The sequence below is a fragment of the Passer domesticus genome, chromosome 2 (assembly GCF_036417665.1).
Source record: "Passer domesticus isolate bPasDom1 chromosome 2, bPasDom1.hap1, whole genome shotgun sequence".
Lineage (NCBI taxonomy): Eukaryota > Metazoa > Chordata > Aves > Passeriformes > Passeridae > Passer > Passer domesticus.
In genome coordinates, this window is record NC_087475.1 from 67,858,664 (window position 1) to 67,885,255 (window position 26,592).

General features: G+C 36.8%; 1 protein-coding gene across 9 annotated transcripts in view; it reads right to left on the reverse strand.

The window, feature by feature from the left end:
* The window catches only part of NBEA (neurobeachin), a 452,703-nt gene that overhangs the window by 407,288 nt on the left and 18,823 nt on the right, over positions 1-26,592 (reverse strand). The window contains exon 1 of one of the 9 annotated variants that reach the window (XM_064409018.1): positions 10,600-10,716. The exons of 7 other annotated variants lie outside the window; for them this stretch is intronic. In XM_064409018.1, the coding sequence (XP_064265088.1) occupies positions 10,600-10,644 (45 nt within the window). In that variant the 5' untranslated portion in view covers positions 10,645-10,716. Of the gene's footprint in view, positions 1-10,498; positions 10,518-10,599; positions 10,717-26,592 lie in introns of those variants that run through there. One more of the 9 variants, XM_064409019.1, reaches the window with a different exon arrangement.

Genomic DNA, 26,592 nt, shown 5'->3' on the forward strand with positions numbered 1-26,592 from the left:
ACTGCCTATTGTGGTCCGTGTGGGAAGACACCATAATTTTCAGTTTCAGTAAAATGTATCTAGAATAAATATTTTTGCATTTAATTTCATGACTGGATGAAAACTATAATTTCTAGCTAATTAAATAATAAATTTGAAATATAATTTTAAGAAAACTCTCTGAAAGAAGGGGAAAAGCACCATCTCAAGGTAAAAGACAGGATGGAAATGTTCCATTTATTATATCTTCTTTTTAAATTTATTTTTTAATTTCATAATGAAATTAGACTAAAAAATACATTTTCATAGCCAGACATGGTACAAATCCCAAAGTGAGATGCTTATTTGGCAGTAAATATGGAATTTATGGCATGACAATCCAAAACAACAAAAAGCTCAAACCAACTGCATCAATGGTTGGTTTTGGTTGGTAGGTCAAATAATGATCCAAAGACTCAATTATTAATCTGAAAGACAAAGCATGATTTATATTCTAGCTTGTCTTCCTAAACAATACTTCCAATTTTGAGATACAGAATAGAATATTTTCTTTTCCTAAGAGTAACTTCCCATCCTCCTATTCATATTGTTACATTGATGGGTATGTATTTTTTCCCAGGAAGTTACAATCTGAAATACAGCGTTGTTTGCTCTCTATGAAAACAGTATCTGCCAATGTAGCTACAGTTTAGGAGAGGACAGGGATGGTTTACTCCCACCCAATGGCAATGACCAACGTTGGGAGTTTCCAAAGCAAAGTCACTAGAAAAGTACTTCTCAAGTTTCCTTCTGTAAGCAGGAGAAAGCACAAACACAGCACAAACTCCTAATTAACAAAGATTGCAGGCAGTGAATTTCCCTTTATTACTAAATCAATTTAAAAAAAACATAACTGAAATACCAAAGCAAAACTAATTGTTGAGTCATTTTTCTATAGAAAACAAAAGTACTACCTCTAATGTGCTCTGTATGGAGATGATTAGCACAATTTACCTTCCCCTCCACAAGGCACAGATTTTGCTTGATTAAAATGAGTGCACTTCATATATATTAAGACCTCCTTCTCTTTCTGCTAAAAACACTGTTGGATTACACTAAAATTTCCATCCTGCATGTCTTGTAAGGCCCCAGTGCCTTGCTGGGTCTTCTTCCTTTTTTCCTCTCTCCCCAGACACCTAATATTTGTCCCTGCAGGAAGAAAGAGGACTGGAGACAAAGCAGCAGCTTATACTTGCCTGCAAAAACAGTGACAATTCTGAGAAGATCTACAGATGCTGTGCCCTGAAGGATCATTACCAATATTTCCAGCAGAGTAAGATTCTCTATATATAAAGCAGCAGAGTAATTGCTCAAGAGACAGACAAAAATCAAACAGCAAACGGAATTTTTTGTTGTTTTTTCTTGTTACTTGTTGCAACAACTATTTCCTTTCTATTACTGTAAAATAAGTGTTTGTATTTGGATGCTTAACAAATATTTTTCTTTTATCAGAAGAGTTAGAGACAGAACTCAAACCAGCAGCATTATGAATACACTAGAAAAATTGTCACTGCCTTTAGAGAGCCTGGCCTGAAATTCAGCAAGGCAAAAAGAGACAATGTCCCATATCTGTAAGTCATTCAAGACTAAACAAAGAAAATTACACGTATCTAATTAAGTTCCTCACATCTAAAACTGCTTAAATAATTGAGAAATTTATTCTTTAATAGTAAAAATTTATTAGAACTAATTTTTAAATTACATTTGAAATAATCACAAACTGTAAACCCAGTGTAGTATTGCATAGTCTAATTAAGGCATCTCAGAAATAAATTAGCTAAACAGAACAGTAATTAAGTATCCAAGTCTGCTTGCTGAAGGGCTAAACCATTACTCAACAAAGAAGTCTCAAATAGACTTTTAGTTTATTTGTTATTAAAGTTTAGTAGTACCTTTGTCACTATCAGTTCATTCAATTACTGAAACAGCCTAAGATAAAACCCAAACCCCACATCCCTTTTTCATCTATGAATATAGACCTACAACTTCTAATGTCATGAAGAACCAGAAACTCAGTGAATTGAGTCTCAAACACCTGCACTATTTCAGCAGCTGTTTTAAATGCAAAGAATTTGAGGAACTGTAATTAGAACACCTAAAATTACATGTATTTACCAACAAAAGCAGCTCAAAAATTCTAGGCTTTGATGCTCACTGACAGTAAGGCAGCTTCAAGCTCAGAATGAGGCTTTATTTAGGGGTATATTAGAACATCTTAATAGCAAAAAGCACTGAGCTTTCCTCTATGAAATGTAACTGAAAAAGCACAGAAGTAGAAGATACAGTGATAGCCAAAACACAGTAAAAGTAATACAATTTTGATGCTCTGAAAATATACAACTAGGCCTTCAATAAATTACTTTGAATTAAGATTATGACCTAATTTTAAAATAAATAAAATTCTTTATCAAACTTCCAAAGGCTTGGATACTTACCGTACACCTCCCCCCCCAAAAAAGTCTCCCTCAATTAGAAATTTCAGGAAAGTATACCACTAAATTGTTATATTCAAATTAGCTCTGATTTCTGAAGTAACATAATTAAAGAAGAATCTATATTTTTTATTTGAAAGCCATCAACATTCAGAAAATAAAAAAAAAATGGGAAAATGGGGCAGGAACATTAGAAACCCCTGTGGTTTCTGTCTAGGGTTGCAGCCTCCCTCAGTACCGACAGCTAATCGTAAGCACTGGTTTGATTTTATATGCAAGAAAAACTTTTCTATGGCCTTTTCCAAATATCTTGTGAGAAAAGACAAAAAAAAAAAATAGGTAAGGTTCTAAAAACTAGGCCCTGAAAACAACAATGGATGCTGATGCAAATCCAAGAAACAAGCTTTACCAGTAGGATTACTGGAGAATGGTGAAGTTTGTTACATTTTTTTCTCTTAAACAAAAGAAACAGTGATTTGTTCCTCCATAGACACTATCAGCCTCTTCTTAGGCCTGCATCTAATAATACAAAAGGTTAAAAACAAACAAGACTTTTAAAAAGTAAAATTTCATGTTAAAATATTTAATGAAAAAAGTATTCTTTTCTTAGACTTAAGTCTTCTGTTTTGGTAATCTGCCATTATGGTTGTTGAAACTATCATTTTATTTGACCTAGAAATATTTGCAGTCTGTACTTTTGAAGTGAAAATGTTAATCCAAACCCCTCTTACTGACAGCCATTATAAATATTTAAGCATTTAAAATTATGACTGTATTATCTGTGTAACAAATGCATAGTAATTTCATAGTATATGTTTAAATAGTCAGGCTGTTGACAAAAAAAAATTTAACCAATCTCAGGAGTGCATTCTAACAATGCAGGAGGAAAAAAGAGGCCACTTTTGATACTTACAATAAGTATGAGAGTTTGTAAAGACATGAAAGCTTTGACAAACCAAGAGCTTAGGACCATCAATCTAACATGAAAAGACTTACTTAAAAAAAAAAAGAAAAACAGAACAAGAAAAAAACCCTAACTAACAAAAAGCCCCCCAAACTTCTAAAACTCATTTTTTAGCTTTATCTGACTGTATCATGGAAAGTCTGACTATCTCTATGGAAAAGGATTGTGACTGCTTTCAACTAATGCAGACATTCCTGACTCTTCTGGAATTATTCCAGTGGTCTCACAACAAAATTATTCCATATCTGGTGTCCACCAAATACCCTACCACTGCTCTGGGAAAAGGCTGATTAGAAGCCTCTTCTGCTTTTGTTGCCTTTCTGGCAGCATCCTCTCAGTATGAGAGTGATTCCCAATTCACAAACTGAAAAGTATCTACTCTGCCCTATGTAACTCCCTGTATGTCACTGCAGACCTCCTTTAGGTGGACTGGTTTCTCTCAAGCACATATAGCCTGTGGGGAAAAAACCTTTGGACAGATGCACACACAAATTTCCAAAGCAAATTCTACAACTGCTATTAAATCAAAGCCAAGTAGATATAAATATTTAAGACAAGGGATCAGGACAGTGCTTTCAAGCATGATTACCTTCAAACTTCCCTTTCTTTTTCTACCATGAGTGAAGGATTTTATTTTTGCAAATACCATTTTCAGTGAAGCGGAGTATTCTTTTTGATAGTCCACAGCACAGCACCCACGACAGAATGAACTACATTCAAAACACTCTTTAATACCATGTTTCTTATGAAGGATTTAATTAAGAAAAGCTGTATCATAGCATTCAAGAATTTCAGGATCACAGATCTAGATGTTATGCAATATCCTTATAAAAACAGAAATGCTGGAACAATGGAACAGAGCTCTACTGTAACCAGACTGAAATTTCCATGGAAAAGAAATCTGCTAATCAGTATGTACTAGTCCCGTATACAAAATAGGGATTAACCTATTTTCTCCCATGTACCATCTGGATGCTAGGCAAATGAAAAAAAATCTATTTTCACCTGCTACAAAATTTAGACACTTAATCATATTGTGCTAAGATCTGCATTAAATATGCATATTCATACTCCATTGCATTAAAACTCAGAGCTATTCCTACACGCTCCATGTTCCCAGATACTGACTTGAACACTCTGCTTTCCTCACGAGATGAATGTTACAAGAGTTAAAACCTTACAAAATGCATTAATTGTCTTTATTGCAGAAACAGAGATGAAAGAATCAAAAAATGGTCTATGCTAGCTTACAGGTTTTTTTAAAACATGTTCAGATCTCAGCTAACGTGAAACTTCACAAGGTAAATGGCCCAAATCAAAATGCGCATTTTAAGAGAGTATGAACTCTTACATCTTTAAAAATAATCACCAAAGACTTCTGCTAGTTTCATAGAATAATTTATGTTGATCTGTAAATGCCAGCAGGGAATCTAAAAGCAGTACTCTATTTTAGAACAAGCGCTGCCACTAAAAAATAGCTGTTTCTTTTGAAACAGTTTGATACTTAGTATTTCTTTTTCACCTCTCCTCCACATAAGACACACCAACCACTAAATTGCCTCTCTTTCTAAATGAATAGTTATCATGGATGTGCTGTACTGTCAATGAAGAGCTGATATCCATAAAAGACATTACACTTATCTGTGCTAAAATGTTTGAGGTCCACTAAAAGATCACTATGAGCCATTATGACATCTTTTGTGTTGAATTTGGAATTAAAGAATTTTCCCAGAAGGACTAAGGCTTTATTTACTGTCCATTTTATACAAGAAAAGCAAAAATGCAACTGGTACAGAAAAGTGGAGTCTCTCTCTGCTGACCATGATTGGAAAGATTCTCCTTCAGAAGGTGACTTGAACTTTCCATATGTTAGTCAGGTGATAAATATCTTGCACAATCTTGCCAGTAGCTGTACATAAATAATCTTTTAACAGAAAAAATGCCTAACACAGGTGGCAAGTTTATGAAGCATTGAGCTGCTACCAGTTAAAGGCTTTCGACTAGAATAAAACTGTTCTAAGCTGCCGTGTTTATCAGATTGCTGTTGTGCTTAATGCCTATGTTATGGCATAGGCAGATCCTAGATGTGTCTCCTGAGCAGTATCCATTAAACAAAATTATGCTTCATCTTCACATCCTCATTAAGTGAGATGGTATAACAAGTTCGAAATGATGAAATCCTTTAGTAAGATAGCTCTGCAACCACAGCCACGTGGCACTGATAAATGATTAGCTATAATAAGTCAGCCATGTGACCCATATGAAAGATATGTAAATAGCCATGCAGCTCCGTACAGGAAACTGCAGTCCAGCAAGACATGAACATCTGTGCAAAAGAGTAATCAAAAGGTCTAAATTGGAAAAAAAAAGTTTGATTGAATGCACCTTATCCTGCATCTCTTTTGAGCAGTCTCTGATCACAAGCAGCAACTAGGCATAGAGATGATAGAAAAGACAAACTTCCTTGACAGAAGTATCCTGTGCTCAGAGAAAATGTCTTCAAACAAAAGATGCAGAGGCAAACAGTTTATCCATCAAATGATACAGTGAAGTGTGTTAAATAGTGCTTATCTCCTCTTTCTCCCATATAGGGAAAAAATAATATTCATCTAGGAAAAAGACTCACATGGTAACAACTTTATTAATAGCATTTATCAACGTTGCCTGGGAGTAGTCTGAAAATAGTGCTGGCAAATTAATGGATGACTAGAATGAAATCATGGAAATCTGATCCCATGCTCTAAGACCAGGACTGAGAGAATGGACAACTCTCAAATGACCCTGACCTTGTAAAGATCTGCTGCTCCAGCTGGATCCCTACACATCTATGGGGACTGATGGGATCCACCAAAGAATATTCAAAGAGCTATGTGATGCCACCGCAAAAACTCTTGATGACTTGTAATGGTCTTGGGAGAGATCCCAGCTGACCTACTTGTCTTCCCTCTACAACAGGTCAACTCACCTACTTGATCTTGGAATGTCAGTAGATGTTACCTTTTTGGACTACAGCAAAGCTTTTGATACTCTTTTTCTCACAGTATTCCTGTGGAGAAAGTGTCCACATTCAGCTGGATAGCTGTTACACAATCAGTGAGCAACTGGCCCACACAGTCAGGCACAAAGTTTTAGGGAATGTGGTGACATCAGGCTGACAACCAGTCACTAGTGGGGTTCTGCATGGTTCCATCCTCACTCCTGTTCTCTTCAATATCTTTATTCATTGCTTAGACACAGGACTAGAAGGCATACTAAGTTTGCCAACAACACCACACTGGGGAAAGCTGTCGAATCCCTAGCAGGCAGAGAAGTGCTGCAAAAAGACCTTGATAAATTAGAGAAAAGGGCAATGACAAACCATACAAGGTTTAAGAAGGAAAACTGTCAGATTCTACACCTGGAATGGCAAAACTCTGGCTGTGTCTATAGACTGGATAATGAGTAGCTGGAGAGCAGCCCTGTCTAAAGGGACCTGGGGGTCCTCCTCGATGAAAAGTTGAATATAAGCCATTATTGTGCCCTGGCAGCCAGGAGGTCCAGGCATGTCCTAGGGGGATCAGGCACAGCATTGCTAGCTGGGCAAGGGAGGGGATTGTTCCACTCTGCTCTGCTGTGTGTAGCCTCACCTTTAGTCCTGTGTGCAGTTTTGGCACCAAAACTTAAAAAAGACACTGAGCTATTATAGAGCATCCAAGGGAGGGCCATGAGGATGGTGAAGGGTCTGGAGGAGAAGCTGTATGAGGAGTGGCTGAGGTCACTTGGTCTGTTCAGCCTGGAGGAGACTGAGGGGAGACCTCATTATGGTCCTCAATATCCTCATGAGGGGAGCTGGAGGGGCAGGCACTGATCTCTTCCCTCTTGTAACTGACAGTACTCAAAGAAACAGCATGAAACTGAATCAAGGCAGCTTTACGTTGGATATTGGGAAAAAGTTTTTCACTCAGATGGTGATTGGGCATTGGAACTGGCCCCCCAAGGAAGTGATCACAGCACCAAGCCTGACAGAGTTCAAGAAGTGTTTGGACAATGCTCTCAGGCACGTGGTGTGATTACTGAAGTGTCCTGTGCAGGGCCAGGAATTGGACTCAATGACCCTGATGGTTCCTTTCCAACTCAGCACATTCTATATTTCTGGTTTCCCATATTTCCAGTGGGGAACCCGAAAAAGAGAAGTAAGGAAGAAATGAGAGATTTAGCTGAGTAACAGCATCTATGAAAAAACCTGAGGAGGTAGTTCTTAAGTGCAAACTGGATGACTACGATCATACAGAACTTTCTTACCATTAATTTCACTGCATTGCTACGCTTTTATGCAACAATACTGCATAAGCATGCAGAGTACCCCCTTCATTTGGTATCCCCCTTTCAATTCCAAATGATGTTCCTAAACTTCACACTGTAGGATCTGCAGCCTGCCTAGTATAAAATAACTGATACTGTATATGCCTTTAGCAAATGAAAAACGGCCCTGATCTCTAAATATTGGTTCATTCTGAAGCAAAGTACATGTGGAGTTTAAAAGACTGAAAAAACCATATTCAGGAACAATTAACATGAAAACTGTTGCTAGCAAGAACAGCTACACTAGTGACTTGTATTACACACATGCTTTCTAATTCAAACAAAAGAGTCAGAATAGGTACAAAAATAGCATATACACATGTTGAACATTATGAAGGTAGTGAACAATATATTTGAGTGTCTGTGTATATACATACTTCCATGGAAAATTAGTCACATGCTACTTAATGTTCCATAAATATACAACTACTTAACACTGATAGTAGTAGTGTTGCATCATAGTATGCTGTGGTACATGATGGAAATCATGGCTAGTAAGCTTTAAATTCTTGATTATGTACTGATACTACACGACTGCTTCCTAAACCACTCATATAGACATGCCTTGACTGCTCAGGTATCCATAATATAAAATGTGAACCCTAGAGCAGGATGGGGTGACTCAGTGCAAATATTAAAAGTTAATGCAAATTTTTCCATCAATGGCATTCTTACATGAACACTATAAATAAATTATATTATCTGCCTTTTCTTAAATCAGGATAATGAGTCTCCTGTAAAAACATCCACAGAAACTAGGAAATACACATTTCCTGTGTTTGCATGATCCTACAGAAAACCCTTCAAGTATTTTGTAACACTGATACATTTAGCCTAACGTAAGCCAAGATAGTCCATGAAAACAGCCAATTGTATAATTCCAAAAGTAAATGTTCTTTTATAACTAAACACTAAACTTTGGACTATTTTGGATGACTGGATAATATTTTAACATATTATGCTCCCAATATATCTAATATGGCCTTGTTTTTAAGTCAATGACACACCAGATGAAGTTACACAACAGCAAACAACAAAACACAGAACCATCAAGGTTGGAAGGGACCTTTCATGTAGTCCAAATGTCAACATAGCACCTCACAAACATCCCTCAGCCATATTCACAAGTGCCACACCTCCCACTATTTAATATAGTAAAAAGGTAGAGAAATTAAATGAAACATTGACCAGAATAAATTTCTGGTCTGGTTAGTAGATTAAGTGCATTTCAGAACAACATATTACTTGTCTAGACATAAGGGGCTAAACAGCTTAATTTGGGCTGCATGCAAGATATGACTGATGAGTTGTTTATTTTGGTTTTTTGGGGTTTTTTTTGTTTTGTTCAGTGGGGGGTTTTTTTATTTGTGGGTTTTTTTTTTTCTTTTTTTTCTTAGTCAGATCTCTCAAGCAGTTTTTTAAGAGCACAGGAAAAATATTATTTATTTTATGTCTACCAATAAATGGACCCTTATGTAACAGAAATTCAGGGCTGTCCCTGCTTTGGTATAAATTGTCCATGGACTTCAGCCACTCAGGTATATTATTTCTTCAGACAGGTCGCAATTGCCTCAGGTGTACACATACTTGAGCAGAAACAGTAATATTAAAGGCAAAATTTTTCTTTGTCATATTTAGCAACACTGAAATGCTTGAGAGATGCACATCTCAAAATACATAAAATCCACTTTAGATCTAGACACGGTTTCACTTGATTTCAAAGATGTTTTCAATTTGCATGCTGATGTGCACTGTATTATCTGCATTCTTCAAAATTCAGAAAAAAAGTGCAGATAAAATAATCAGTCATTTCCTTTACTGAGTAATATAGTGCAATTCTAAATGCTTCAGTCCTAAGAATAAGTAGCAAGTTTGTTAAATGCCTTTAAGTAAATTTCTACAAACAAATAAGTAATTTAGAATCATTTAGGCTGTGAAAGACCTTTAAAATCACCCCATTCACCTGCTGACCCAGTACTGTCAAGTCCACCACTAACCCACATCCCTCAGAGTTCCACATCTACATATCTTTTAAATACCTCCAAGGACAGAGAATCAACCATTTTACTCAGCAGCATGATCCAATGCTTGACAACCTTTTCAGTAAGGAAATTTTTCTTACTATCCAGTCAAAACCTCCATGGGTACAACTTAAGGATGTTTCCTCTCAATCCTATCACTTGCTACCTAGAGAGACTAATCCCTCCTTTCAGGTAGTTGTAGAGAATACCTTCCCTGAGCCTCCTTTTATCCAGGCTAAACACCCCCAGCTCCCTCAGCCGCTCATCATGGGCCTTGCACTCCAGACCCTTCCCCAGCTCTGTTTCCCTTCTCTGGACATGCTCCTGCAACTCAATGTCCTTCTTGCAGTGAGGGGCCCAGAACTGGATACAGGATTTGAGGTGTGACCTCACCAGTGCTGAGTACAGGGGTACAATCCCTGTCTTAGTCCTGCTGGCCACACTACTGCTGATACAGGCCAGGATGGCCAAGATCTTGAGCTGCTCACATCCTGCTGCTATTAGCCAGCATGCCCAGGTCCTTTTCCAATAGGCAGCTTCCCATCCACTCTGTCCCCAGCTGTAGTGCTGCATAGGGTTGTTGCAACCTGAGCTCAGGACACTGCACTTCTTGTTGAGCCTCATGCAATTGGCCTCAGCCCTTCAACCCATTCTGTCCAGATCCCTCTGCAGAGCCTCCCTGCCCTCCAGAAGATCAACACTCCCACCCAGCTTGGCCTCACCTGCAAACTGACCGAGGGTGTGTCACCACACATGTCACAGTCGAGACGGCCACCATACAATTTCAGAAAGCTTTAAGCATTTGCCTATACAGAAATCTTACCTCACCAGACAGCTTTAAGCACCTGCCCATACAGAGTAACATCATACCACTTCAGAAGGCTGCAAGTCTGCTCTTTCTTGTTCTTTAGCCCAACCTTTTATACCCTCACATTAATGCAATTCACCTGTGTGCCCCCTGTTCCCTTTCCTGACTGGTCAGTGCACCTGGGCACGCCATGGCTCATTGCCTTCAGTGCTGTTCACCTGCCCTGCACAGCTGTACCCACTGGGGATGAGGCTGGGCCGCAGCCCCACTCCCAATTACCACAACCTGTGTACCTACAAGGGTGTACTCAATCCCCTAGTTCAGGTCCTTGATAAAGACATTAAACAGGGCTGGTCCCCATACTGAGCCCTGGGGAGCACCACTAGTGTCTGGCCACCAGCAGGATGTAACTCCATTCTCCAGCACTCTCTGTCCATTCAGTCAGTTTTTTTACCCAGCAAAGAGTGCACTTGTCCAAGCCATGATCAGCCAGCTTCTCCAGGATAATGCTGTGAGAAAGTCTGAAAAGCTTTACTGAAGTCTAGGTAGACAGCATCCACAGTTTTTCCCTCATCCAGTGAGTGGGTCACCTGTCACAGAAAGAGATTAGCTTGGTCAAGCAAGACATGTCTTTCATAAACCCCTGCTGGATGAACCTGATGCCCTGCTTGCCCTGTACATGCTGTGTGATGGTACTCAACATGATCTGTTCCATGACCTTCCCTAGCACCGAGGTCAGGTTGACAGGTACCTGTTGTTCCCCAGATCCTCCTTCTGACCATTCTGTTAAATGGGTGTCCATTGACTAATCTCCAGTCAACTGGGAACTGCCCAGTTAGCCAGAGCCGCTGGTAAATGATGGAAAGTAGCTCTGTGAGCACTTCTGCCAGCTCCCTCAGTAGCTTTGAGATGGATCCTATTCAATTCCATAGATTTACATGTCTCTGAGTGTTGTAGAAGGCTGCTGACCATTTCCTCTTGGATCATTCATTCTGCTCCCCATCAGGGGTCTGAGTACCAGTCTGCAACTGGTCTTACTATAAAAGGCTGAGTCAAAGATGGCATTAAGTACCTCAACCTCTTCCTCATCCTTTGCCACTATCCAAGAAAGCATGGAGAGTGTCCTAAAATCTTCTTTTGTTATTAACATATTTATGAATGCACCACGGTAATTAAGTCAAATTTCCAAAACTGATCAAGAAGTACAAGAACTCATCTTCTGCTAACATAGGAGTGTGTCTCACAGAAGTAGGAAAGGATCATGAAGGGTTTTCAGTCAGTGCTGAAATCCTAAATGGCTGAAAAAAATAAAATTCAGTCTATACTTTAGTGTTACTATTTACAGTACCTCTAATTCAGATAATGAAGTAGATGTATCTAAGCACATGATAATTTGCCTAGCTACACAAAACAGAACATGCCAGGGCACATTCTCCAAGGCCTAGAAAACAAATGCTATATGCATGTAATGTCTGACCTTGCCTTCTATTGCTGCTTTCTCGCAATATTACACTAAAAATTGAAGATTTACTATTTACATTAGTAATGTTCTAGGTTTCTTTGTCTTCTTTTTTTTTTATTTTAAGAAGATTGCCTACAGTTTTGTGCTTAAAGTTGCAGCCAATGATTTTTGAAGCATAACAATGAAGCCTTTCACTATATTGCAGACAGATTTCTAAAAAGAGTCAGGTCAAGATGAATGAATGTCATCCAAATCAAGGATCATCAAAAATCACTGCAGTTTTCACACAAGGCATGTCTCTGGCTTAATGTTATTTAACACCAAACTGTTCCTTAGCAAGCCCCAGACAATCCCAACCTCACAGATATTGTTTCCAAAGCTAATGAGCCACAGCAGAGAACAGCTTCCTTCTTTGGTTCAGGGACAAATCTCCTAGTTGAAGTTCTTATTTAGGATAATAATGTTTCATTAACCAGTTTGGTTATCCTGCTCTATTTAAATTAGTTCAGAGGGGAGGGGGAATAATAGTTATAAATAGGCTAATTTATGTATTAGATTTACTTTAAAATAAATATAGCTTCAAACCTTTTTCCTGCTCCACAGCAAAGTTGGAAGCAAATGTTTATTTCTAGAAGGCCATTATAGCTCTCCTTCAGGTTTTTAAATCTGACAAAGGGAGCTGAAGAATTAAAGTACTATGAATGCTGGAACTGTAGTGCTATAGTGGGAGAATGGGATTAGCATGCTAACAGGAAAGCAAACAGAACACTTCCCACCTACATAGCGCTGTATGACAAAAAAAAAAATAAATCAGAGGTAATGTCAGATCACCAGTGTCAGCAGGAGTAGAAGAGAACCACACATTAATATCACCACATAGGAGTAGACATATCCAAGATATTACTTCTGTCTTCCCTCTTACCTCTCCCTCATGAGAGGAATTTAATTAGAGGTTTAATTAAAGCCTGAGGCCAGAATAAAGGTTTTCATATCAAAAGAGTTCATAAAAGCTGTCATACAAGGTCAGACAAAAACATATATATCTAATAAAATACCTGTTTATTAACAAGCTATCAAAAGATACCATTGAAAAAATATAAGCATAGGGTAAGTAGATACATTGCCTGGCCTAATTTCCTCTCCAGAACCTCCCGTATTTTCTTGAAACTTCTTGAGAAAGTGGGTATATATTTGTATGTGATGACTTCTGCTGCAAAAGCCCACGGCAAATTGTCTCAGAACTTAACTACACATGATGTTGAAAAGCACCTTGAATTTTGAATGCTTTTACTTGTTAGATTAACATAACTCCTAGTTAGAAGCAATAGCAAATCTGTTCATTTCTGTATCATTATTTCAGCAGAACTCTACCCTACTGGCATGCCGTTCTGATCTTTTCCTTTCAAACACATTTGTAATGATTCCTTAAACTTCTCCTTCTGCAACTGAGGATTGAACTAACATTTTCAACATTTTCACTAAATTACAAGGTTTCCTTCTCTGTGTAGTAACGATCAACTGAAGGACATTAGATCAATATGTAGTATTAGGATTATTCCTCTCCATATACATACAAATTTATATTGAACTGCTATCAGTTCAGTTAGATTTTTTTTAGTTATCCTGAATTATTCTGTAGTATCTGCAAACTTTGACATCACATTATTCATTCTTCTAAATAATTTATGAATATATTAAGAGCACAGACCTCAGTTCAGATCCTTATGGGATTCCATTGATGACCTCCCTTCAGTATAAAATCAGGGCACTTATTTTTGTTCTTTTACATTGTACATTTCAAGCAGTCTTTACACGTGTAAGAATTTCTCATTATATCATGGTACCTTAAATTCTTTTAAGAGCCTCTGGTGAAAAATCTAGCCCAAAACATTGGATAATATTATATGTTCATATACACTTTCCTTCGGAAAATGCTGCAGCTTAAAACATGTTGAAATGTTTTCAGTTTTCACCCATATGCTCTCTTATTTTGAACAGTGATTTCTTGTTGTTTGACCTGAAACTCCACTGATATCCTCAGAACCATATTCACTATTATATACTATAAATGCATTTCATATTTGAACTCCTTAGAAAGGTTGGTGAAGATTACTCATACTCACTAGTTGCTGCTAATGGCATGACATGTACAGTTCCTGCAAGGGCCAGCAGACTGGGATCAAGCAAGCAGCACACCAGGTAGAGGCTATAGAAAGAATGGTCTCGTGCTGCTGAGCATGCTGCTGACTCACTCACGCAGAAAGGAACAGAACGCTGCACTGCAAATCCCAGCTGACTCATGCAGCCCTGCAGCTGGTGGGTTCTCAGTAACACATACTCACCTTTAATGGAATCACCCTGAAATGCTGCAAATCTTGAACTTGGGAGGAACAAAGACCTCAAGATAACAGTTTAGGTCAAGGAATTTTTTTTGTTTATTTTTAATGTAATAGTTCAAATGAGGGAGTCTGCTCTGATAATGTTATTTATCCCTGGGAGAAAATGCACACACTGCACACCTGTCACATTGTTGAGGGACTGCTGGAAGGTCAATCCACACTATGTGCCAAGCAGTTATCCACAAGAGAGGAGGGTGAGGTAAGAAAAAGCTCCCTTAAAGTCAGACAACAGCTATGGAAATCAGGTCCACAATTTTGTTTGCACACTTGCTTCCCAGCAATTAAATTTCTCCATGTTGTAGGACATGTCCTACTTTATTTAGAAAAAAAACCCAAGAACAGACACCAATCTCCCCAAATGAAACTACACATTCCCTCGATAAAAATTAAATGAAGCATACTAGGTTAATATACAGGTCAATGTGGGCTGAGAAAAAAAAAAGTCTTTAACATTCTCTCTTTTTCTCTGCTCCCTAAGACTCTCATTAAGTAACAGATGTTGCACTCATTTATCAGCAAGTGGAAACAACAGACTGGTGATTTTATCTGTCACTAGTTACCATAGAGGAGGACATTAGAAGCACTGTTTGGAGTATTTCCAATCTGATTTTGTGACATCATACTGCATTGAGCAGACTGCAGGCACCTCTGAAACATCAGACTGTTGTTGAAGAATTACCAAGTCCTAGTACCACATTAGCTGGGGTCTGTATTAGATTCATAAGTTTTCAAAGTTTTTATTTAATCAACCTCCCACTTAAAAAAACCAAAAAACAAACAAAAAACCCCCAAACCCTCCCCCCCCAAAAAACCCAAAAAACCAAAAACAAACAAAAACAAACAAAAAAACCCAAAAACCCCAACATTAAATCTCTTTAGAACAAGAATTAGAACATCATATACAAGAGCTGTATTTTTTAAATTATTATTTAAAAATCACTTTGCATATTCTAACACCAAAGTGAAGAAAAAGGGATCAAATAGAATCTGATACTTCTCAGGACTTTGAACATCAATCTCCTTGGACAACAACCTTCAGAATATGTACACGAAAACAAACATTTTGGTTTTAGGCACCTTTTTAACAGTCACTGTATTGACTACTTAAACACGGTTGGTTTACTATTTAGATCTTTCCATATAAATTTTAATACAACTTCATGAACTGTAAATTGCAACACTCATAAATATATAAATTATGTGTTTTCCTAACATAAATTCTTATAAATAATTGTAAGTCACTGCTAGCCAAATAAGATCATGCCTTCCTCAAAAATGCCAACACCCAGAGTGACCTTGGGCAAACCATATCACCTGAAGTAGGGAAAATTAAGTCTCAACCAGATTTTTCAACTGCAGTTTTACAGAGATGTGTCTGATTCTTTCAGCTTAATACCATGAAAATAACAATAAATATGTTCTCTCATGGAAATTTTTACATGAAATGGTGATGTTCTGAAACAAAATGATCTTTGAAAATTTAGAAGACTCAAGATAATCCAACTTTTATGTTCATAACAACAAAGCTATTACACTGATGCAGAACTGCTTTGGCACAGCTCCCCAGGATTGTTTTGATTTACCTTTCTAATTGTACACCACCCATACCTGCTCTGTCTTTTGGTCAAAAAAACCCTCATTCCCTATTTAGATTTTCATTGTCACTTTTATTACTTATTAGCTAGTTGATGAGAATAAAGTTACGGTAAAATAAAATCTGTAAAGAAAGGAGTACGAGTAAAACAGTGTTCTTTCTCTGGATGCTGACTATATGTCAATAATCTCCACAGATTCCAATTACAGGCTAATCTCATTTCTAACAGAAAATCTTTAATAATCTTATCAGTAAATTAAAATGTTTCTTTAAACACCTTATTCACCAGCAAAAGTAATTTCACGTTTAATTTACAGTCATTCATGTCCAGTGAAGAAGCAACAACTTTTTTGTGGCTACTTTATCTTTACAACATAACTTTAGAAATTAGGCAATCCTCAGAGCAGTAAGTGACACAGAGTGCGATTTGAGACATTTTGACTATTTTTCCCGGTCCTTCTAAATTATTTAAGCAACCCTTGGTGCATTCTAGTGGTATCACAAACAAAATGACAAACCTTCCCTGCCTTGCTCCTCCCAACCCTCCCAGCCCCCCTCAAAAGTATTTTTACTTTTTAGTATCCAACGCATTATCTAAGATACCAGTTTGTTCAGTCCAAAAACCTGTTCATCAGTGGCCAGATCTAGTTCTTCCTCATCTTATAAATTTTAAAATTTAATAAGTACATTTTCTAAAATCTAGCAGTATAGCAATTTTTGTTTTCAACTTTTTTTAAACAGAGAAATTTTCTTCTGTTATCAGTATGTAAATAATGCCCTGCAGCTCACCAGGCTGCAGTGGCCATGTGCTGTACAACAACTGATACTGTGTGGAAGAAAGATTCAAAAAAGATGATGGACAAAGTAGGACATAACAGTGATGCTGTAACAGAAATAAAATGTGGTCATCCAGTGTTACAAGCTCTTAAATTCCATCTCTGTAACAGTGGATTTTGTGGTTGGATTTTGATCCTGGCTGACTGCTCCTTAAGAACAGCCAAAGGCAATGCTTCCACCTTTGCTGACAGAGATAAGGTATGTACCCGGCAGTTGGCACATAACCTTTTTCTTCCTGTATATGAAAGCATCACAGAAATAGCAAAAGAAAGCAATTCAAACTCTGAAGGTAATGAAAGTTTACAACAATTCTAGGAGTTAGTAAGAATAAAAAAGAGTCCTCCTTCCTTCTAAACTGAGTGAGGAGATGCATTGACTCGATCAGTGGATAAAGTTCAGGAACAAGTTTCTGAAGTTAATGTCACAAGCTTCTTTATCCTATACATGTGGGACTGTACAAAATTCCTGAAGAACTAACATCCTAGTTTGTTCTTTAAAGTGGTTCTCAGACTCCAGTCAAAAGTAATAGTATTTCTTGCGAAAAGCATTGAGAAACATTTCTGAAATGTTCCAAAAGTAAATGGACAAGTAGGACATTTAAAATAAAATACTAGACCAACAGCCCAAATTTCTTAACTGGCAACTAACTGAACCTGTACAAACATAGCTTTCAGCATCTATGTTGAGCATACCTTGCTAAAATGCAAGCATTTACACTATAATTTGAAGTAAAAACACCATTAGGGTTTTCATACACTTACTTTTAGGGAATCAAATCCCTGGAGAACAAAGCTTACTTGTTAAAAAAACACTGGATAAGAATAATTAAAGCTAAGTTTGTGACCTTTACAGATTTATCAGTCCTTTAATTATGTTACTGATGCTTTTGAAGGTATACAATTACACTGTAAAAATGAAGCATGTGTCATTTAAACTACTTCTGTAAAATAAACATTCTTAACATAACCCCATTTTATTCCTACAGGACATGCAGAGGTAAACTCCAGCTAATCCCTAAAAAAGCCATTGTTTGCAGATGTTAAATCAGGAAAGCTTATTAAAAAAATAGGAAGATAACCATTAAAAGTATAAGTACTGTTTTTCAAATCTACGCTAATCAGCCAAACCACAAAAACAGTATTTTCCTTCAACCATGTTTTAGATGTGTAGTTATGTGTATAAGAGGATATAAAGACATTTTTTACATAATTAACAGTTCAACCTTCAGGGAAATTGGACGTTAAGGCAAATTACGGAATTTCCAAGCACATTAAAACCACACTTCTAAATGGTGAGATACAGTGAAGGACATATACCAATCTAGCATTCTGAGAATCCCTCCATTATTTATTTTGTACTATGAAATCTATACTTATGATACCATAAATAACATGGGTTACATGACAAGTAAAGAAATCCTAAAATAAAATATTTAGTTATGCAAAGATCCACAAATAAAACTGTAATCTGTATTTTGCAGAATAAGGTACTTAGTTCCATAATGCTAAATAACTTGCAACTACATTGCTGTCAAAAGTATTACACTTCACAGACAGATCTTAGTTTTCAAGATGAACATACCAAGTACAAGATTAAGACATATCAGCATTCAAATACAGCAAGCTACCTCCTGGTTAAATGGTGTTATTTCCTCAATTAGGGACAATTTCACTTTTCATCATGATATTATGGCAGTGGGTCTTGATGTGTGCACAGAGGAGTCAAAGAGGCAAATGTTCTCAGAGGGATTGCAATGGGTAGCCCATGCAGGGCTTTAGGAAGAAAGGAAAGGCAGAAGTGCACTGAGAATTTCACAGAGTGAAGGGAAGTACATAGAGCCAAACCTGAATGGATGTGTAAAAAAACACAAGAGCTTCCTTCATTCCAATTGCACACTGGACAACAAAGGAAGAACTCACAGCATGATTCCAATTTAAGTGGTTCACTGATCTAAGGAAAGGAAATGCAAGTAGCCTGGAATACCCTTCACAAATACCCACATTCTATTCCTCTGTTATTTTTCAGAATTGCATGCACAAAATGAAACTGTAAATCAAGGATATTAAAACAGAGTGTCAAGATCATATCCTCAGACCAAATAAACTGTTCAAGACAGTATTATTTTCAGTCAAAATCAAATCTTAGTGTTTAACTGCCCCTTCCTTAGTAATCTCCATTTCTCCTCTTTCCTCCTCCCACTCCTCAATTTTAGAACTATCCTTATTTTTATTCTCTCTTATTCTTGTGGTTTATATAATTTCTTGCATATCTTCCACGTTTCCAAGCATATTAATCTTTCCTTTTGATGAAATGATGCCTCTTGAATCTCCTGTATTCCAAATCCTTTCTTTGCACTGTCACTCAAATGTCACCTTATTTCTCTTTGCTCTTATATTCCTCTCTTCTACCCATTTCTACCAAAATAGATTATTTTTTTTACCCATCAGTTGCTCATTCATACTTCACACAATGTCTTTTTCCCAAACCTTCAATAACAATGTTATTAGAATATTTTTATGTAGCGATTGGAACATCAGGGTCTTTTAACTATTTATTGTAGCAGAATAATTTGGCACATTATTCCTGACAATCCTTAAATGTCGCCAAGGCAAATCTCACCCGAGTGATACACCACAAGGCGCTTTCTATGGACAACATCTAAAAAGCACACACCTTATACTGCCAATAGAGTTTTATGTCAGAAAATGAATCCATCTTAGAACTGAATTACTCATGACATTCTCCTTCAATCACAGACAGAAGCTTTAGGTCAGACAACTGTCTCAGCAGTCAGCTGGAGATGAAGACCTCGACATCTAATTTTTCCAAAGCAATTTCATAACTGTAACTCAGGCACATTGGTTCAACTCAGGCACACTGGTTCAAAAAACTTGAAAATTGTAAACCCCTCAGCGACTTCAATAACTACACATATATTGATATGCTGTAAAAATCTGGTGTATGTAAATTTTCTTTTAGACCAAATTTACACATAAACAAGAAGACATCCCAAGTAACTTCAAGTAAAGAAACAAAAAATTGTCTACCTGCAAAAGATAATTTTGGATATACCATGAAGAAACAGCTAACCTTAAAGAGACATCAGTAAGAAAATGTTATTTGGCAGCATCTTTGCAAAAAACATTTTTGCATCAGGAACTAGAATTTACAAATTAAAAGGCAAGTCCCATGTCAAAGCAAGCAGAGACAGAAGTTACAACACATAAAGCCAAGAATTATATTTTTAAAGGAGATAAAAGATAATGGCTTATCCTATGTAATGGAAATATGCTATATGAACTAATTGCAAATACAACAAAACCTGTGCTCCAAAAAACAGTTTATAAGATAATAAGTTTATAAGTAATATACACATAAAAAAAAATCTTTAGGAGATGTGGAGCCACTGTTTCAGAGGCATGGGTAACTAATTGATACTACTGGTATGTGTAAGTTGCTTTAAAACACTGATCTAATTAATTTTTCAAATTTCCAATCAATATGTTGCAAAATACTAAAATATTGAGCATATGAATCTTAGATATTTTTAAAAATTCATAAAACAAACAACATTATTTTTAAAACTTGTTAAAATGCCATTTCGTATATTTGAAGGAAAGTCAATTGTCATCCAAACCCAGTTTGACACACATCTCAGCTGTCTAGTAAAGGAATTTACACTTTTGATATGCATTCTGAAAATACTAATTGCATCAATGATAAAACCCCATAGCTTATATGAAATGGAAAATAACTTTTCAATTATTGAGCAGACATAAATGATAAATTAAAAGATTACACTTCTGGATGTAATTTAAAGTTTGACTAAAATTGAGTACTCAATTTCATTAAATCACTACACTGCAGGAAACAGCAAAGCAAAGGCCACATTAGCAATCAGCTTTAACAGTCACATTAATTCTAACTTACATGTGAAAAACTCTAAAACAGGGCAAGAAATAGAAAAGGTAGCCAGCATAGAGCACTGAGAGTGAGCACAGCTTCTCCTACATGCAGAGGCTGACTGCTTCCAGCAAACAGTAATGTTGCCCTCCAGTGTTCAACACTTTCTTTTAGGAATCACTCCTAATTAATATCTCCATCAGTCTCCTTAGATATGCTCAATTATAACATCACTGAAGCAGAGAACAAAATACAAGCCTCAGGCTACGTATTCAGTGCACAACAGACAAATAAATACAAGGATTTAAAACCTTTTGTTGTTTAAAAACAGAGTGTTTTTTCCTATAAAACTACCATAAGAATGCATCACATATTCTACTTCTTTTTGGCTTTTGGTACTCATAAGTTATTTTACAAAGCTTTGCAAGTTACAGCTTTGACAACACTTAACCGTACAAATCCATTACTCCTGCTCAAAAGCCATTACTCAGATTCACACATAGCAAATGACAGTTTTTTAAAAGATGCAAGAACAGATTATTACTTATATCTTTTTAAAAGCACTATGACTTCTAAGGATAATGTAATAAATGAAACTGACTTCCAGTTGATACAGTCTTCAGTCTCTAAGGAAGAATATCACTGTTAGTAACTCTAGGCTTGAGATCTTAGGAAAATAAGAGAATAAGATTACTTTTTGCCAAAACAGAACTATTTTGCAATAAAAGCCTTATTATTTAAGTAAAGCTAAAAAAAAAAAACCAAAAAAAAACCAACAAGCAACCAAGAAAAAAACCCAACCACTCAAAAAAGACTGCATGTTGGTCAGAAAATAAACCAAGAATGAACCCACTGATTTTAACTAGGCAACTGTCCTGCAACAAGAAAGAGTACCCAGGAGACAGATGCACAATGCAAAAATATGCACAATGCCTAAAGAGGCAAAATAACAAACTTGACATTTCAGTGATGTTTTTCTAAACAGAGTCTGAAATCATATATATTCATAGCTTTTCTGTTAGAAAATTAAATATATGTTTTGTATCAAGTATAACAAAATTGCTCAGCTAAACCAGTATAATTTGCATAGCCAATCAAAAATAGACTCTAATAGAAAAGTCAAAATCCAAAGCTGTTGTAAAGCTCTAAGAAGAAAACAAAGTTCAAATATCACATTTGATTTGAGTATGTCAGTACCACTAACTATACCGCAAGAAGAGAGGCAATGTTGACTATGCAACAAAGGACCACAGATTAACTGAAAATTAATCACTAGTTGATTAGGAAAATATGTGCATCACCAATTTGAGAGATCTAATTTGGTTCCTAAATAAATGACTAATCTCTTGCGACAAGGGAAATGAAAAAACAAGCTTTTCTAAGGTCAACTGAAAGAAAGATTCTGACTCAGGCATTTTCCCATCTATGTAAGAGTCTTTCTCCATCTCCTCCCTTCTTTGAAGGGCTACAAAGTGCATCTATAGAGATGACAGCCTCAGATGTGGTACCCATTACATACCCTAATCATCACCAACTCTCCAACTTCATTTTATCTTCCCCTAATGACACATTTCAAGCTATCAGAGTCTCAGCAAAAGGTCTGCCCAAGAATCCATGATGTGGTGCTTGATATGCTTCAAACTACACAATCTCACAAGCTGGTAACAGGTGTATGACTCAGCTCTAGGAAAAGATGAGCTACTCCACAGAATCTTTAATTACCCTCCACAGCCCTTCAGCAGAGTGCTTTGATCACAGGACAAGAGACACCACCTTCTCTATTACAGGACGGTAGTTTTGTTTTTTACTTTGCTTCGTTTAGGTTTTGCTGAAATATAAAAAACTATGGTATTTTCCATTCTTTCACATGGTGCAATCTAAATACATCTTATTTGGTGACATCATTGTGAGCACTGATCAGTTATTACCTATGTTAACACACTGCTTAGTAGTAGGATTAGTCTAAAAGTGTGAAAAACACAGTAAATTTTCTGTGATTCATAAAAGCAGATTAGGCTATTACAAACAATTAAACCAACAAGATTGAAAAAAGTGCCCCAAATTAGGAGAAACTAAACTAGTGAAGACTTATACAATCATCTGACCAGATCTACATGCAAACTAAAGACACTGAAAAATGGCCATATTTTGTCCACACTCAAGGTTGAACCATTAAAACCTGACAATCTGACATACCTAGGCAAAAAAAATGCCATTATCTCTCTTTCACCTGAGTAAATTACTTTGCAAAAAAAAAAAAAAAAAAAAAAAAAAAAAAAAAAAAAAAAAAAAAGGCAGCAAATTAAGGAGCTGCTATGAGGAATACTACAGCTTTAACAAATGCCAATCTTCTTTTGAGTTCTCCTGCCAGGAAGCAAGGGAACACAAAAAAATAGTAGCGTCTTGAGATGTTTAAAAAACCAAGAAACAACATGCTAGCAGCTTTGTAATTCCAAGTGTCTTTATAACACTTAGAATAGTCATAGAAAAGAATAGGCAATCTGACATTTAAAGGATTTTAACATTTAAGAATAAAAAAATAAGCCTATTGTGAAGTGCTAATTGAGTACATAGATCCTTATCCCCTGTACAAGGCCAAGAAAGGAATTTTATCTTACTTTCTAATAGTGATCACTACACAAACATCAGAAAAAGAATTCCACTTAAATAAAAATTTCTGATAAATTACCAAAGCTCAGTAACATCTGGTAAACAATGTCATGGTAACAAAGTTACAGGTAGCTAAATCCAGCCAAAAGAATTAATGTAGCACCATTACTAGATTCTGGGGATGTCGCTGTAGCAACAACCTCAGCTACCTGTAAGCAACCAATGTCATCTACATGAGGCTTGTGCAAGTTTTCCAATTTAATTTCAGTAATGGCCTTTGCAAATTTCCGCAGTATTCTCTTTCCACTGAAAAAAAAAAAAAAAGAACGGTCATAAAATTTAGTTCTAGTAAAATACTCTCTCTTGCATTCCAACATCATTATTGCAATCATTTGTGACAGAGATCTATCCAGTGTCAGCAGGGCTGCAAGGCCCAGTAAGAGAGAAGGAAAAAGTATCCAAACAGATAAGGATTTGTTCCATGTATCACACACTTAAGCAGGAAGCAGGGGGAGGGAATCACAATGTACAGGACCAAACAGTATGTTTCCAAAACTCGGGGATTTAAAACTCAGGGATTATGACTTCAATCTGTTCCAGAAAGCTCATGAATAAGAAACCCAAAACCCAAATAGTAGTTAAGACTGGAAGGTATAATTCTAGAAGACACTTTTTACTCTAGTTAAGAACTGAAATTCTGAATGTAAAACATTTTTCAATTCATCACTTTTATTGTTTTTCTGTTTGTATACGGAGTAGTCTACTAGAAGAATTAACCAAATTAGGACTCCTTGGCTAGAAGGAGGCATTTGAGGAAAAGAAAATGAGAGACCCTTAAATAATGGGTGGTACAGACAAAAAATCAATAGCTCCGGAAACATAAGAGCTAAGGCATATCACATTAAAGTGGAGAAGGTCGGTTTTAAAATAAAAGCTACCTAAGCACATTTCTAATTCCTTCCAACTAAAAACATGCTAAACATATTATATACAGGTTAACACATATTTCTGTATGTCCTAAAGCAGCAAAAAAAGAATTTAATTGAAGGAAGGAAGGAGAAATGCACCAACCAGTGCCTGTACAAAGGTGACCAACATCTCAGAGCCATGTTTTGCTAGTGGCTAGAGCAGCAATAGAAAAGGTCTATTACAAGCTCTCCCTGCTCTTTAACTCTTACCAATGCACCCACTCTTGACAGATAGTGCAGTGGGCTAGATGGGTCTTTAGTGCAATTTGGCATAAACAATGAGTTCTAAACCAATATTTTTTAATGAAAAAAATCAGGATTGTCAGGCAAAAGGAAATGCTCACAGTCTCGAAATAACAAAATAAGATGTGCAGTGAAAAAAGGCACTCTTCTGAGGAATTAACAGTTCTACTGACAGACTTGAGCTATTCAGTTTTCCAGAGCACATACAAACTTCATTTTGTAAAGGCAGCACCAATTTCCTACCATTTATTTTCTTGTAGCAGACTCTAATGCATGGATTTAAATGCATAGCAAAGCACACTCACACATGCACACTAACAGAACCTTACTTCAGACAGGAGTCTCAGTCTGCACTTCCTGAGGAAAACTGCAGAAGGCCACACACATGAAGTTACATGTGTGTGATGAGAGGCAACAGACAAAAAACTGAAACACATGGAGTTCTACCTGAACATGAAGAAATTCTGTCATTGGGTGGCAGAGGACTGGAACAGGCAGCACAGAGAGGCTGTGGAGTCTCCTTCCCTAGAGGTATTCAAAAGCCACCTGGACACAATCTTGAGTAACATGCTCAAGGGGATCCTGCCAGATCCCCTTGAGGGGGCTGGATGAGATCACCTCCAGTGGTCTCTTCCAACCTTAACCATTCTATGATATAAATTGATGTGTTGGGTCTGGCTGAAAGAATGTTAATTTTTCCCTTAGTAGCCCTCACAGTGCTGTACTCTGTATTTGTAGCTACAAAGGTGCTGATAATAAGTGTTTTGGCTACTGCTGGGCAGAGCTGGCACAGCATCAAGGCTGTCTCTCCAACATTGTCCCCTCCCACCACCCTAACAACCAGTGGGCTGGGGAGAGGCAATTTCTTGGGAGGGGACACAGTCAGGACAGCTGACTGAAAACTGTCTGAAGGGATATTCCATACCAGATGATGACAGTTCAGCAATAAAAGCTACAAGAAAGGAGGAGGGAGGCCTTTGTTATAATGATGCTGGCCTTCCAGAGCTGCTGCTACGTGTGCTGGAAGTGGCAGGACATTGCCTGCTGATGGGAAGGAGAGAACAAATTTTCTCTTTACATTTTCTTCCACATGCAGCCTTTTTTTTTTTTTTTTTTTTATTAAGCTGCCTCCTTCTTCATACAACAATGTGAACTTGGAGTGTCCAAATTATATTTTAGATGACTAAAATAAAATATGTACTCCAGAAGTAGTTACAAAAGTCAAGCTGAGGAACTCCAAATCTTCTACAATAAACTATGCTATAGTTGCTAACAGGACTAGGCTAAATTAATCTCAAGTTACTTCCTCTAAAATGCATACTATGGGGACACTGAGTCCCTGGTACCAGCACTGATAGTTAATGTTCGATCTTTTTCTGATAGAGGCTATGTGAAAAACAAGACAACTCTGTTCCAAAGAAGCAATCAAAACCTAGCCATGGCTAAGTATCAATAAAAACTTGTAGGACCCTGACATATCCAGCACTCTCCCACTAATACTATCATATCACTGGGTTCCAATAGCTCACCTGCATTAGCCAAAGCACTAAATTAATTAAGTAGAATTTAGAAAAAAAATTAAAATTAATTTAGCAAAATATCTTAGATCTTGTCATGCTGGAAGTTTCATAGAAGGAAATTGAATTTTCCAACTTGACAGCCATATACTAAGATATTCAATAGAGCAACTTCTTGTAAGTCTTAATTATTTATTTATTTTTAAATCTCTAAGGCACAAACAAGAGTTTGTTCCAAGTGAAACAGCAATCCTTGTGCAGTATCAAATGATTCCACTGGAAGTGTGATTTAGAATGCATGCAAAACGTTATTGTAAAACTGCTTTCTCAAAAAAGCGTTGTTATAGGATATACACACAGCTTGACAGAAATTATAAAAAACCTCCAGGTAGCAACCTTTTCATGTCCAATAACAAAAATTTTACAACTTTGAAGAGAATCCATTTTCATGGCTTTCTATGTAGTCTTGAGACAA